Source organism: Bos indicus x Bos taurus, chromosome 21, assembly GCF_003369695.1.
Source record: "Bos indicus x Bos taurus breed Angus x Brahman F1 hybrid chromosome 21, Bos_hybrid_MaternalHap_v2.0, whole genome shotgun sequence".
NCBI classification, from domain to species: domain Eukaryota; kingdom Metazoa; phylum Chordata; class Mammalia; order Artiodactyla; family Bovidae; genus Bos; species Bos indicus x Bos taurus.
Genome location: NC_040096.1, coordinates 49202231 through 49218009, shown reverse-complemented (window position 1 = coordinate 49218009; position 15779 = coordinate 49202231). Strand labels below are relative to the sequence as shown.

Sequence of the window (15779 nt, the reverse complement as noted above, 5' to 3'; positions counted from 1 at the left end):
ATGATAAATGCAATGACCCTGAAACAATATAAAAATATATTCAAAATATCTCTGTAGTGAGTTAATAGAACACTTAATATACCTTGGAAATCTTTTCACACAAGATGGTTAAAATAAATATTTGTGTTTAAAAGAATGGATTATAATCAAGAAATAAGTGAAATTTTCTAAGAAAACACAGTTATTAGCTAAGAAATATTATGACTGATAGAAAGTGAATATTTACTGTGTACCAAGCATAATTTTAACTACTTCACAATAAAGTATTTTATATAGTTCTCATAACAACCCTATAAGACACAGTATTTGGGGACAGGGGAGAAAGGATAATTCTTTAGGGATATATTCCTAAAATATAGAGAAAAGCCCACACAACAACAAAGACCCAGGATGGCCAAAAATAAATAATTTTAAAAAGAGAGATATACTAATAGAGGTTTAAATACATTAAAAATTACAAAAGCAACAATAGAAAACTTTAACTGGGATAAATATCAAACATGAAGAAGAAAGGAAAATGGGGATGAGAATAGTACAAGTACATTAAGTCCCAATTTTTCATCTCAAGGAATCAATACACATACAAATTAATAAAAATTCATAGATTATATGTATATCTTCTAAAATTCTAAAATCACCATAATTAAAAAGGAAAAAAAAAAGTCAAAAGAGAAAATGTCTAGGATGTATAACTGGGCATAAGGAATAAATGGGGAAAACTGAAAATGATCCTTAAATTCTATTATTTTATTTCTTCCCAGTTGTTTATATTACCTTAATAAAATGTATTTTTAAACTAATTATGTTCCTTTATTCTGGAATCCCAAAGTATTTTAGACCACTCAGCCCATACCAAGTCTCCTGCCTTCCACCATGCTCTCATCTGCCTCCGTGGTTTATTGCCATTCTCTCTGTTATGTTTGATTTGCTTTCTCCTCTCTCCTGTCTTAAGCCAAGTCAAGTCTTTCCTACCCCAGGGCAAAAAAATTTTATTTACTTGATTAGTACATTCCACATTACTCCTCTTACATTTCTCTTCTTTCCCTTTCCAACTTAAAAAAAAAAAATAGTCTTTATTTCCTACTGAAGGCTGCCTTTTAATACTGAATATAATGATGCTTTTTGGTTCTCATTCTACTTATTATTTTATCCAAGCTTTTCACACGGAGCCTTTCTTTTTAACCTTTTTTCTATGGCAGAGGTAAGAATGGAGAGGGAGTGTAAATGCCTCACAAGGACAGCATTTCAAAGAACATCTGGGGAAATGCTGGTATGAAGTGTTCCAATTATAATGCATCACTGCTTTGTTCAAAAATAGTTAACCTTCAGTCTCTTGGCACTGAAGGAAAAAATCCAAGTAAACAACTAAAACCAATCAAATTTTCAATATAAACAGTGTAATATTAGCTATACTTAATTGCCTTTCCTTTCATAATCATATTAATGTGCAAGATGACTAACAACAGAATACAAACCCAAATTACAGAGATGTTCGAAAGATACTCAGTCCAAAGCTGAAAATGACACACTGCCTCAGTACAGCTATCTTAGAGTAAATCCAGCATTCCCCACTAAAAACAGTAAATATCTTACAAGTGAAGAGAAAAACAAGAAAAAAACAAAGCTGCACAGGAAATCAGCGAATTAACTAAGAATATCCAAATTCTAAAACTTGCCATTAGACAATATCCTGATTTTAAAATATGATCTTTAAGTGTACTAACTTTTTGCATTGGGTCATTCATGTCTATGTATAAGAAAAGGGCACAGTTTTGGTTAAGATAACTGAATGGGAAAGACCCAAAAAATATTATTTTTAGCCTCAAAGCCATTGATAGAAGTAAAAAAAAACTAACTAATGGAGCCATATTTATGAAAAAACTAGCTGATTTTATTATTATCAATGCCAATCAAGTCTTTAAATCAATCAAAATTTATTTAATTAGGCATAAAGTTACTTTCACATTTGCCTGCAACCATAGTAAATACAGTTCTTGGCATAAAGACACACAGCCTTTGGAGTTTAAAATATCCCCAACTGCAAGATTACATATATAAAACTCTCTTTATTGTTTATGTTATAGTGGATGAATTAAATTAAAATAATTATACCACCTAGAACAAAATAAAATGGAAATAATTTACTCATAGGATTCATATTTAAATCATCTTTATTTACAAAATACTATCCTGAGAATTATAATTCCATTAAGCTTCAATTTGAGCAAAAGTATAATCACTTAAGTAACAGCAGTTACTTAAACTGAAAATGAGAGAGAAGTCAAAATTACTTTTGAAGAGAGACCAACAATATGGTCAAGGTTCTTGCGGTGGCTCTGGATGCTCAGTAGTAGGCTCATTTGAAGGTGGAACCAGCCCTGATGGGAACTCACTTCTACTTTCAGGATGAGGCGGTGGGGGAAAAAATCCAGCTCTCGGGGGAAGATAATGAGGAAAACCTCTTGGTGGATAGACATTTCTCACTGTTCAAAGAGATTGGTAAAAGACAGGTTTTAACTTTCAGCACCTGCATTATGGCCCCAATAAAACATTAGCTTATAACTTCCTGTACCTATCTTTATTTTCAAAAGATGATACCAGACTAATTATCTGATTTAACAAATGAATTTTTACAACACTGAGAAAAACATATGCTCTTCAACTAAACATGATTAAAGGGAATATCATTCATTTTAGCCGCAGATTTTTGTCCTATGAAAATCTAACATCTTAACACTTTTTAAAAAGGAGAATTCTTTCAAAATAGAGTAACGTACTCTCAAAAAAGCTTTCACGTAATGTAAATTTCACCAGACTTAAAATTAAGATCAGTAATTCCCAAATCTAATTTGACAGTATCCTAAAATATTTACAGTTATATCAAAAACTGTCTTGAAATTCCTCAAATAAAATTCATTTTAGTTCACTCTAAACTTTAAAAAGGAGGAATGAGGAAAGGAATGACTCTCAGGCAAACAATAGGCTTTTTCCTAGTGTTTGTTAACCATGTATTTATTCTGCTGAAACCTGTAGTTCTAAATGGGAACAGATAGTCATAAAAGCAATAATTGTTTCTTTTCTCAAATGTGAGGCTGTGAGGAATTTTAATAAATTCAACAATTAATCCAAACGATGATAAACACATTCTAGGTTTTAAATAAGTAGGACTGCATGGGAGCTACTTATGAAAAAAGATTTTAAAAGATTTTTTAAAATACTTCAGCCAGTCATTTTAATGAGAAATATAAACTGTAATTATTTTTACTAATTGACCCAATTTCTGTCTAATAAGATACAAATAATTTTAGTCTTAACATAAGACTGTTGCAAAAAGCCAATGATTCTCTTGGTTTCTGAAACACAGAAGTAATTCTACATCTATTAAGATGAATCAAGTTGAAGCCTCATTACTGATGAGACCTCATTACTGATGGCTGGCAATCTTTCCAATTTGGAAAAATAATGCTATACTTACAGAAGATGAGAAAAACTTTCCTCCATTGTATTACTTCATGAATAGAAAGTAAAATGAATGTTTCTGATCTACTCTATAAGACATATATAAAGCTTTATAATGCATACTTGCGAATGGCGGAGGTGGTGGGCCAGGGAAATCCCTTGGTGGAAAATAATCTCGGGGACCTCCATACATGCTTCCTGGAGGAGGTGGAGGAAAAGGAGGCCCTCTTCTTATGAAAGGACCCCTTGTATCCATTGGAAACAATGGAACTCTGACTGGAGGACGAGGCGGAGGAACAAAACCAGGTCCAGTTGCTTCATTTTCAATGGGAAGAGATGAATCGGGAACATTTAAATTCTACAACAAATTGACATAGGGCAGTCACTGCAATAGCAAAGTTTGCAATAGCTTTCCTTATAAATTTAGGCTTAAAAGAAGGCATCTAGGCACCTAGGAAGAAAGCAGTCTATGATGCCATAAAAGGTTCCAGAGAAAGATTCCGTTTTCTACATCAGATGGATTTTAGCTATCATAAATATTTTATTAACTTAACAGAAAACAGCTTTAACCAACAAAGCAATTGTCCAGTTAAAAATAAAACATAAGACTAGCCCAAGAGTACCAAAATATACATTCTTTTATCAAGCATATACTAAAAAAAAAAAAAAAGCTTATGTTAATATTTTCAAGGTGACCAAAAACCAAGATTGTAAGCACAGTAAACAAAAAACATACTTTAAACCAGCTGGATTTAAAATGAAAGTCCAAGAGGTAATTCAAGTTCTTGTTTAATTATATAAACTAAATCAAGCTTTGAGTCTGTACATTGTACTTTATCACCATGGGGTACAATCCAGAAAGGAAATAGCTATAATGCAAAGCATGAAGTACATTTGTCAAAAAGAAAGCAGCAGCTTTTAATCAAAAAACCAGATGCTGGCTAAATTACTATTCTAGTAAACCAAGAGATTAGAAAGATCCTGAATACATGGATACAATTCCACTTTCAATACTTACACCAAGATCATCTTTGCTTTCATTTCTACTGGATTCCATTTCTGAAGATACTGGCCCATCTAAAATTAAAAGTTAAATCATGAAAAATACATGGTTTATCACACCATTCTTACAGCTTCAGATCACAAAGGACATTGATATCCCTACTCCCCTTGTTGGCACATAAGCCAGCTTGACACCAGCATCCTGTATTAGAGCCACAAGGACAGCTTGAGTTCGTGAACTTTCGGCAGACTCAGAGTTCTGTAAAGGCATGTGTTTGTGGTTTCCCCAACACGTGCCTAGATAATCCTGCAAGCTGCCTCATTAAGGAAGCTTCCAGGAGACAGCATTCCTCTCCTCTCCCCATCTCCTTTTCCTCCTGCCTTCCTTTCCTTTCCTTTCTTCCTCCCTTCTCTCTCATCTTTCCTTCCTTATTCTTCCATCACATAACATAGACTAGCAACTGCATTAGCCACTGTTTCTAAATAAATGTTCCTGGGCTTTATCATCAAGAATTGCACAGGCTCTGAGAACATAAATGTAAACAACCCTCTCTGACCACAACTACATGTCCCCTCCCAGCCTTTTCATTTCATTACTCTCACTATACGTGTCCTTGGGTATCACTGAAGCTTCCAGTCCTCTGATCTCTCAATTTCCTCCTTTCTTCATTTCCTTCCCTAATTAGCTGATCTTGGAGACCCCACTGCTAACAGCCAGTCACTAGCGTCTTTATCCTATTGGCCATGTTTCACCTGCCTAGGATTCTTCTAGACAATCTTAGAGCCTGGTTCTGTACTCAGAGCCCCCTGCCTCGAGCTTCCACTGGGATCTTCCATTCTGTTTCCTCCCTCCACCCTTTCTGCTAGACCTATCCTATGGGCAGGTCTCTCCCAACTACTATTTTAAAATTAGATAGAAAAAGAGAACCCCCTTACAGTTATCGCTCCCCTTCACAGTCAAAAGTTGTTGTTCTTTTTAAAAAAAAAAAGTTTTTCTATATATATTATTCAGAATTCCTCCCATTTTGTCTCTCAATTGTACTCAATCTATGTGCAGCATACACTGTTCCACTGAAATTGTATCGCCCAAGATAAAATGTCTTTTTTTCCCTCAATTAAAATAGAACTTTCAGTTCTTATTTAATGTAATTTTTCACATTGTTGACTATTCCCTCCCTCTTTCAATCCTCTCAGCCTTCACCTTCCGGAAGGGCACCTTCTCCACCTCTCCTTTCTAGCTGCTCCTTCTCAGTCTTTTCAGTGGGCTCCATGACTCCTCAGGGGTGGTCTCTTCAGAGTTTCACCCTCAGCCTTCTCTCCTCTCATTCTCTCCTTGAGAAATTTCACCCATTCTACAGCTCGAATTTGATGTATACTACTACTGTACTTCCAGAAGTTTAAGTCAGATCTAGATATTTCCCCCAGGACTTCCGAGCTTGAAGTGCCTACTTGAATAACCTTGCAGCTGTATCACAGGAGCAGCTAATTTAAGTTCAAAGTTAACTTAAAATATTTCCCATCAAACATTATACTGCTTCTTGCTCCTTGTCTCACAACAATGAATGGCCCACATGCCTTAGCCAAGAAGCCGCATCAGCCAAGACTCCCCCCTCCTCCCTCATTCCATTCAATCTGAAGTCCTTCCAATTATATTAGCTCTGTGTCTCTTCACATCTTTCTGTCTGCTCAGCTAAGTCACCACCATCATCCATGTAGATTTCTGTCACAGTGTTCTAAAAAGTTACCCTCTCTCCAATCTCAACCGCTCCCTCTAATCTATTTCCCATAACACAATCAGAATAATTTCTCCAAAATGCAGGTCTGATCTGATTATTCTCCATTTAAAACCCTTTAACGTGTTCCCATTATCCCACAAGTAGGTCCAACATTTCTGAACAGGTTTGCAAGGCCTTGAAAATTGCACTGCTTACTTCTACACTACTTGTTTCAATATTCTGACTTCCACTCCATGCTGCAGCCGTATTTACAAGGCAATCCTACCTGTGTCTTTAAATATGCTATTCTCTCCTCCCAGACATTATCAAACATCATTCTGGCCCAGCTAATTCCTCCTTTAATTCTCAGCTTATCCATCATTTCCTCCAAAAAGACTTCCTTGACAACTCTACATTCAAAACATCACCACCTGTCATCTAGGTTCGTGGCTCGTGGCCTATAAGCTCCTGTAACGTTGTGCACTTGTTACTTCTGTCACTATATAGTGCAACTGCCTACAGACCACAGGTATAAGGAATGCTGACCTCCCATTCACCACGGAAACACAGCAGCTACCACGGTGCCTGTCAAACGGTAAACAGTCTACAGATATTTAGTGCATCAATGGCAGGGCTGAGGCACTAAACTGATCACTAGCCTCTCATTTCAGTAAAGCCTAAGGATCAAGACCATGGCTCTGGAGTCAGACAGGGTATCAAATCCTAGCTCTAACACTTCCTACCTGAGCTCTTTAGCACCTTTTTGAGCCTTGGTTTCTTCATCTGTAAAATAAGGGTAATAGTATCTACTTTACAGGTTTATTGTAAAGATGAAATGAGGTCATTCATTTCATTCAATAAATGTTTACTGAGCACTAGTGTTACTTAATGTATTTCAACCATTTCACACCACTTTCCTTCATGTAAATACCATACACTGATAAATCAATAACAAAACATTACATATATATAGAAATTTTTCAGCTTACAAAATACTTCCACCCACATTAACTCATTTAACCCTCATAAGATCAAGGGATTCATATCTCAGTTTTACAGGCATTACCCATCAATAACTCATGCTCTTTTCTTTATTTTTGCTTATACTCTTCATTATTACTGGCACAGACCTTTACCTTTTAACTAAATTTTCAAATTTCCTAAAAGCAGCTCAAATGTCACCTCTTTCACAGAGTTTTCCCTCATCCTTCAACTATAAGGGCATTTTCACTTTCTGTGAACATAATATATTCTCTAATGGGACTTACCATTCTGACTAGTATCAGTCAAGCATATATATCTGTCTTTCTCCTCTATTAGTAATTATTAGCTCCTTAGAGCTAAAAACTATACCTTACTATAATTATATTGTCTACCATGTCATGCAGTGTACCTTCTAAAGTGAAAGAACTTAAAAATTACTTGCTAAATTGAATATTGTTCAATTGCAAAAAAAATGAACAAAAATGTGAAAAATTTTAAATAGCATTAGTTTAGAAACAGATGTTTAATCACACATACTTTCATTCACATTAAGCTTGAATTAATGGGGGAAAATAATTTTAAACACCAAACAGAAATAATTATAATAACAGAAAGCCAGGCCATAGGTCTCCTTCTTTGCTTATTATTCAGAGAAGAATGATTTTCCAAAATAATACATATTCCAACTGGATAATTTCCCTCTCCTAAAATATATACCCTTTCCTGAGGAAATCTTTTACCCATAAATTTTTCATTTTCTACTTTTCATCTTTTGTTATGTACTTCTAAAATACATTGGGTGTATGTAATTCCCAATTTCAATGGGTTGCTATGAGGTGGTTTAAGAAAATGAGCCCCAGACAAATCGTTGGTTGCTCAGTAAATGTTAAATCTACCTAAACATAAAAAATTTAAACAAGGTAACTGATTAACCCATCAACAGAGCATGCACTCAAATTATTTCTCTGATTTTCACATATCATTCACACAGCCTAATTTCTCTGATAACTACACAGCATTTATGTAAAGTGGATTGGAAAAACTAGAAAATTAATCATGGAACACAGTAAAATTTACCACCATCGGTACACAGAATAAAGTCATTGCAATAGTGCTCAAACCAACCACCAACACATGTTCAGATGCCATGGATGTGTACAAAACAGCAAGAAACAAAACCAGGAAGTTCTCAGGAAAGAAACTGTGACCTTAAGAGCTAAGCAGAAATCACAATTATATTAGTCCTTTATGCAGCTTCCAGTTCTTTAGTATGCCTTCATTACTAAAAAACACATATACACACAGAATATTTCTTACCTGTTTTATCCAAAGATGGCATATTAAAACTTCTGAGTTCTGCTGGTCCAGAAAGTCTACCGGAATTAGAATAAAATCTGTCTTGCCTTTGTGGAAGAAGAACTGGATCAGGATATGGCTGGCCTAAAACACATGTTTGTAAAATAGCTTCATTAAAGATAAAAATCAAGTTTCCTTAAATTTAATACATTGAACGTAGGATTTTTCTCTCTAAAAGACTTTGACACATATTCTTGGTAGACGATAGTAAACAATTTTAGGAAAACTACACACTTCACTTAAAGCAATAATTTTGCTTTTTAGTAAACACAAATATGATGACACCTTGGAGTTTGAAAGTTTCCATTACTACATGTACATCAGAATATATGAACAGAATTTAGTTACATATCTATATTTATAGATAGACTTAACTTTAATTTTAATAATAGTGGAAGGAAGTGGATACATCAATAAATCAAAAAAGGCTTCAAGGAGCTACCTACTAGTAAACAAAGAAAAGATGAATATGCTGTAAACACAGTAAGAACTAGCGGAACTGATAACGATAAAAGAAATGGTCACCAGAGCAGAAACAGTATCAGTGAGCTCGTCAAGTAATCAAATTTTCAGTAACTTCAACGTTTTAGAATTTAGCATCCCTCCAAAACTAAAGGGAAAGATCTCTGACTCAACAGATGAATGGAAGGTTCACAATGCTCAGATTAAGGACATTTGGGTGGGCACAAATTTAGGCACAGACTCTGACTCAAGTGCTTCTACAGTCAGCCTCCTTTGTCATTTATGATGACAAAATGGTAATAATTCATGGGTCCTTGTGTAACTCCTCATTCTTGAAAAAATATAGGTAGTCTATCTCATCTCTGTTAGGTGACGGTAGACTTTGATTAAGGATGCTTTTGCCAATCTTCAAAAATATGGTAGAGAACACGACCAGCATCTGCCCATTTCTCCATCCCCAACCCCTGGGAGCCACTGGTCCACTCTCTTTCTACATGTTCTACATTTTCAGATGCCCACGCATAAGTGACGTCCTGCAGTATTTGTCTTCCTCTATCTGAATAATTAGGGGTGGAAGTTCTTAAAGACACTGCTACAGTGGGAGGGAAGGGCCAGAAGTTTCCTTAAGTAACCAGATTCTGGCAAAAGTTAGTAAGTAATAATACTATTTAAAAAAATATGGCAGAGGACAAAGGGGATAACGTTTTTTTTACCCTGTTTCACTCTCTCCCATCCTAATAGATATGGTCTCATACTACCTTCCATGACTGTCCTAGGTGAATATAATGTGAACTCCATACATACTTGTTATATGATTCAGTCCCTTGGGACCTTACAGACAAAAAGCCAAGGATACCATCTGACATCAACTGGAGTCAATGAAGAAAATTATATTTAATGAGTTCTCAAGGGTCAAGTGGAGAAGGAAATGGCAACCCACTCCAGTATTCTTGCCTAGAGAATCCTGTGGATAGAGGAGGCTGGTGGGTGGCTGTCCATGGGGTCGCACAGAGTCGGACACAACTGAATCGACTTAGCATGCATGCATGCATTGTAGAAGGAAATAGCAACCCACTCCAGTATTCTTGCCTGGAGAATCCCAGAGACAGAGGAGCCTGGTGGGCTGCCGTCTATGCGGTCGCAGAGTTGGACATGACTGAAGTGACTTAGCAGCAGCAGCAGCAGCAAGGGTCAAGGGATGTGACTTAGGAAAGAAAGATTCAGAGTCTTGAAGGCCCATTTCCTCCCTTTCAGAGTTGTGGTAACCATCTGAATTAGCCCCATGGGAGAAAGGGCCAATACCAACCACTGAGGTCTAAACTGCCTTTTCCCTACTTTAAACACAGAATTAACTAAATGGCAGACTTTCCAACTCTTCCTTAAAATCAGGTCTCAAGATACCATATCACTATTTTGCTTCTAAAATACATCCCCACAATATCAGTAACCTGAGAAATACAAGATTTTGCTGTAAGTATTCTGTTTTACTGACCATATGTTACACACTGCCCTCCTCTAGGAAAATAATCCACTCTTAAATCTACCAGCTCTTATTATGTGCCAGGCATTAGTGATACAAAGTTGGTTTTAATACAATCTGTGTCCTTATGATGATGAAACAAAAACAAATCATGTCTTAAATAAAAGGGCATACAAATAATATGAGAGATGGTCTATCTAATTCTGACTGGAGGAGTCCGAAACGGTGCCACAGAGGAAGTAAAGCTTGCCCCGAAAGAAAAATAAGAAAGGACAAACGAGTGATATTGATATTTGGTATTGATTAGAATGATATTCTAGTCAAATTCAAATATACATATACATGTATATGTACATACATAAACAGACACATATACTTAATGTATTAAAACTACATGGAAAGCATATGACCAATGAAAGACTAAAATACAAATAAGTACATGAAGGGTTCCTTTCTCTTTTGACTGCCTACCTTTGTTTTCTACCAGCCTTCTCAGAGAAGAGATGATTAAAAAGGAAGAATGGGAGAAGGAAAAGAATCAGGGGAAAAAAAAAACAAATAAAAAAGGAGGAAGAACCATACAGAGCACCATGAAGCAATTTCATAAAATAAAGATTACAATAAAATTCACAATGTCTAGTTTAAACAAAAATGTTATTCATCTCTTTTCATTCCAAAATAAATCTCAGCTTATAATAGTTCCTTCAGTAGCTTTAATAACTGGGGGTCTATCACATAACAAGAACATTAATGTGGTTGAGAAGAGAATTATACAGATGGATAAAGGATTTGCATTTTTTAATTTCAGTACTGTTCACTAATCAAGTACAATAAGCATCTTTACTCAGAATGTGAAGAAATAATTTAATTTAATGATTAAAGAATTAATGGAAAGTAAAACTTCCAGAAAGTAGCTGATAAAACCATTAATATGGATAGATTATGGCTCTGGAATAAAGAGGCCAATGGTACAGAGAAAATGTCTAAGAAACATACATATGCAAATATGGACATTTAAGATAAAAGTAATATTTCAAATTGATAAATATACAGTATTAAAACAACTGTCTACCCATGGGGGGAAAAAACTCTTCAACTAAACACTAAAACCAAAATAAAACCCATATTAAAGACCTAAAAAATCAAAATTTTACATTTTTAGAAGAAAACAGTATCTTTTTGATATTGACAGGTTCTAAAGAAAAAAAAATTCAGTAAAAATAAAAATGGATTAACTTCCCTTAAAAAAAATAGAAAACTTTTGGTTTTTGATATATAACAATAACCTACATAACAATAAACCAAGAAAATATTTATAAAAGAAGATTAGCATCCAAAGGATACTAAGAATTCCTATCAAGCAAAAGAGAAATGGATCAGGCAATCTACAGAAGTAAATACAAATAACCAATAAACATAAAAAGAGGCTCAAGCTCACTAATAATGAAGGAACTGTAAAAAAATCAATCAAAGAAAAATGAGAAAAAATTTAACTCATATGACTGGAAATACTTTTTAAAAGTTTTACATCAGGTATTGAAAAAACAGCTACTCTCAAATACTTCAAACATAACCACTCTTGAAGACCAAGGGCAACATCTATTAAAACTGAAACTATGTGTATCTTACTTTCCAGCAATTCCATAACCTGGGCTCATCTCTCAAGAACATACGTGCAAAAATCAAGTGTTAACTTCAGCACTGTTAGTAATGGTGAAACACTGAAAACACCCTGAATGTTCATCAGAGGAAAATGGATAAGACTGGATAAATATATTGTGGTATATTTATATACTTAAATACAGCAATTTAATAATTTTTTTATTAAAATGGAAAGAAATCAGGAACATATGCTGACAAAAACTTGATAAAATAGAAATTTTAAAAAAATCATATATAGACTACAAGTTTACAAACATTAAACTGATGAGTAATTGCCTCTGGGAAAGAAGGTTGACCTTGGGAAAGGAAACAGAAGAGTTTCCCTGGTGGCTCAGAGGGTAAAGAATCCACCTGCTGTGAAGGAAACAGAACAGACTTCAACTCATAGAGTTTATATTTGTTTTATTTACCCATTCTCTTTCTCTGACACACAGCTACATATACACACACACACACATATGTATATATATATGAAACAAATATTAATATGCAAATTCTGGTAGGTGATAGGATTATGCTATTTTTTAACTTTTTGTTTTTTTTTCTTCACCTGTAAAATAGGAATAATAAATTTAAGAGTGTTAGAATGATTAATATAAAGCTCTTAACATATGGCACAAAGTAAGCATCCCAAAGTAGATGTAATGATAAATTAATTTTTTTACAATTACAAACTATATATGCTTAGTCGCATACAACTCTATGCGACTGCATGGACTGTAGCCCAGGTTCCTCTGTCCATTGGATTTTCCAGGCAAGAATACTGGAATGAGTTGCCATTTCTTCCTCCAGGGCATCTTCCTAACAAAGGGGTCGAACTCATGTCCCTTGAATCTCCTGCGTTGGCAGGCAGATTCTTTACCACTAGCGCCACCTGGGAAGCCTATAGTATTGACTGGTCTCTTTCAAATCTATGATCATAAACTTCAACTGGATACTCAACATTGCCGTGTAATCATACCACATTTCACTAACATATAAACTCTTTCACTCTCCTAAATGGCTACTGTGTACCTTTTTCTCCCTCCAAATCTCTGACAATCCCTTCCCTTTCTCTCCTATCCCAAGTTAATGATCTTACACATCAAGGAACTTGATGCAACTAAACACACTCACTTACCTCACCCAGCCTCTACGTTTGTGCCCAGCTGCTCCGCCTTCCTTCCTTTTACAAAGTTATTCAAACACTATCTAATTTCTTAATTACCCTCTGGATCCCACTCTTTTTGTGTACTTTTATACCCTCTCCCATACATCATCAATTTCTCTTCTGATCTTAGATTATTCCCATCAGCAAATAAACATGTTGTAATGTTTTCTATCTTTAAAAATAAAAACATTGCTCCATCCAATTACCACCTCATCTCTCATTTTTATTAAAAGCAAATTTTTTCAAAAATTGTTTACATTTGTCCCCACATCTTAATCTTCCTCAATCGACTCTGTTCAGGAAGACTGCAAAATTAAACATGGATTTTTCAAGTTTATATAACTACATATAGCAGTAAATTAGCAACCAAATGCTAATCATTAGAATTTAAAAAGGATCATTACACAAGAAAGTTGAAGTGCCACAAGAAATACATACTCCCAAAAAAGTGACAGCCTCAAAATTTGGAATTTGGAAATAACTTTAAAGTAAATCTCATCCTCTAAGAGTAGAAAAGCATCACTAGGATTTTAATACACTTTTTCAGCTTATGAAAACTCCAAAATCTCAACAGGAAAATCAAAGTGAACCTAACTTAAGACAAACTATAATTCTATCAAATGCATCTTATCTGAAAGAATATTTGCAATGCAGGGCAAAGGTCTACACAAACATCTATAGATCAGAGCCAGTAATGTAAAAATCTATGCCTGTGTTCTCCAAACTGTTCTGATAAAGCTCTCCTAACTGTTTTGATCTGTTTAGCCTGCTTTTCTCTCTTAAGGTAAAATTTAGAACTGTCCTCTTCAAGTTGGCTGTATATGTCTTCTGTTTAGCTCTTTAAAAAAAGAGAGATAAAAAGCAAGTTTTTTAAACATGCAATGCTGAAGGCCACACTTAATTCATGATAAAACCACCAAGAAATAGCAGCTAAGTCTCTTTGCTACCCCTTACATAAAATATATTATCTAAATCAGTTAAAGATAAGCACTGACCAAAATACAAAATGGAATACATACATACATACATATTCCCTGCTCTTTGCTAAAGCTCAAAAAAGTACACGGAGGAAAAATCATGTAATTCACTGTTAATGCATATCTCTCGAGTAGCACAAGATCTGCTGAGAATTAAGATTCTTATTCTTCTCTGCTACTTCTCTATTCCTGGAAAAAGAAATTGTGAGGCAACATAGAGGAATAAAAGGACACTAAAGGTGGAGCACTGAAAAATCAAGAGGGGCACTGAGAGATGAAGAATACCAAAGGGTGAAAAAAAAAATGATAAAAACTGAAACTTTGCTTCATTAAAGTATCTGTGGTTTTATTTTCTTAACTTAAAATTTTACCAAAATATTTACATGAACTTAGACACAATTACTATCCTTCTTGTTAGATTCATGAATATAACCATGTACATATGATGAATCGTTACTGTGATTAATACCTGTACTATAAATTACTTATAGATATAATTCTCAAGAATCAGTTAAAAGACTAAAAGCCAAGAATCCTGCAGATTCATACTCTGACAGTCAAAAAGCTATCATTTAAATTTTAGCATTTCTTATTTGAATTATGTTACTAGTACCGTAGAAACATACAGATACTAATTACAGTTTACAAAAAGCATAAGAACATTTTAATAAGCATGTCTCTCAAAATGTATTAATAACTACTAAATGTGGGAGCAGGAGATGCAGACGATATGGGTTCAATCCCTAGGTTGGGAAAATCCACTGGAGTAGGAAATGGCAACCCACTCCAGTATTCTCGCCTAGAAAATTCCATGGACAGAGCATCCTGGTGGGTTACAGTCCACGGCACTGCAAATAATCGGACATGACTGAGTGACTCAGCATGCACACGTGGGAGTTAGATCATATTTAAAGACTTTCTAAAAACTTGTTCAACCATTAGTCAAGATTGCTTACTATGCACAGCTTTGTAAATAAGAGCAACTATAAAGAAAACAAGGCAATTAGGAAGAACTTAACAGAAAAACCATATATTCCTTTCTTCCAAAAAGTAATTTTAAAATTATATTACTTACATATATTTTTAAAAGCCAGTTATATAATATGTGAAAATGCATCACAATAGTATTAATATAATCATTCTGGCTAGATTCTATTCATGACCTTAATTATTTACCTTTCCTCGTATCCTTGTCCTTAAGAGGTAGAATACCTATCCTGCCCAATGATTCCAAATTCTGCCACGTGACTTGCTTTGTCAATCAATGTTAGCTGTTGTGATTCAGAGGCTTCAAAAAGCATTTTGATGTTTTTGCTTTTCTACTCCTGAACTTCAAGGATGAGATCCTCACAGAATAAAGTTCAACTTCTTACAGAATGAAACACTGAGCAAGGTAAGTAACACTGATGAAATTCATGTTGCAGTTAAATATTTATTAAGAATTTATAATGGGTTTGTTAATTACAGGACATCTTCTTGTTAAAATTTTAATTCTGATTACTTATGATGTGATATTTCTATCTAAATTCATA

General features: G+C 34.6%; 1 protein-coding gene across 13 annotated transcripts in view; it reads right to left on the bottom strand.

Annotated features, from left to right (window-relative positions):
* Positions 1 to 1869: 1869 nt before the first annotated feature.
* MIA2 (MIA SH3 domain ER export factor 2) overlaps positions 1870 to 15779 on the bottom strand; it is a 97176-nt gene continuing 83266 nt past the window's right edge. For all 13 annotated transcript variants that reach the window (XM_027521217.1, XM_027521216.1, XM_027521218.1 and 10 more), the window contains 4 exons: positions 8478 to 8600; positions 4478 to 4536; positions 3583 to 3817; positions 1870 to 2483 (listed from right to left, as the gene is read on the bottom strand). In XM_027521217.1, coding sequence (XP_027377018.1) covers positions 2317 to 2483; positions 3583 to 3817; positions 4478 to 4536; positions 8478 to 8600 — 584 coding nt within the window. In that variant the 3' untranslated portion in view covers positions 1870 to 2316. The remainder of the gene's footprint in view (positions 2484 to 3582; positions 3818 to 4477; positions 4537 to 8477; positions 8601 to 15779) is intronic.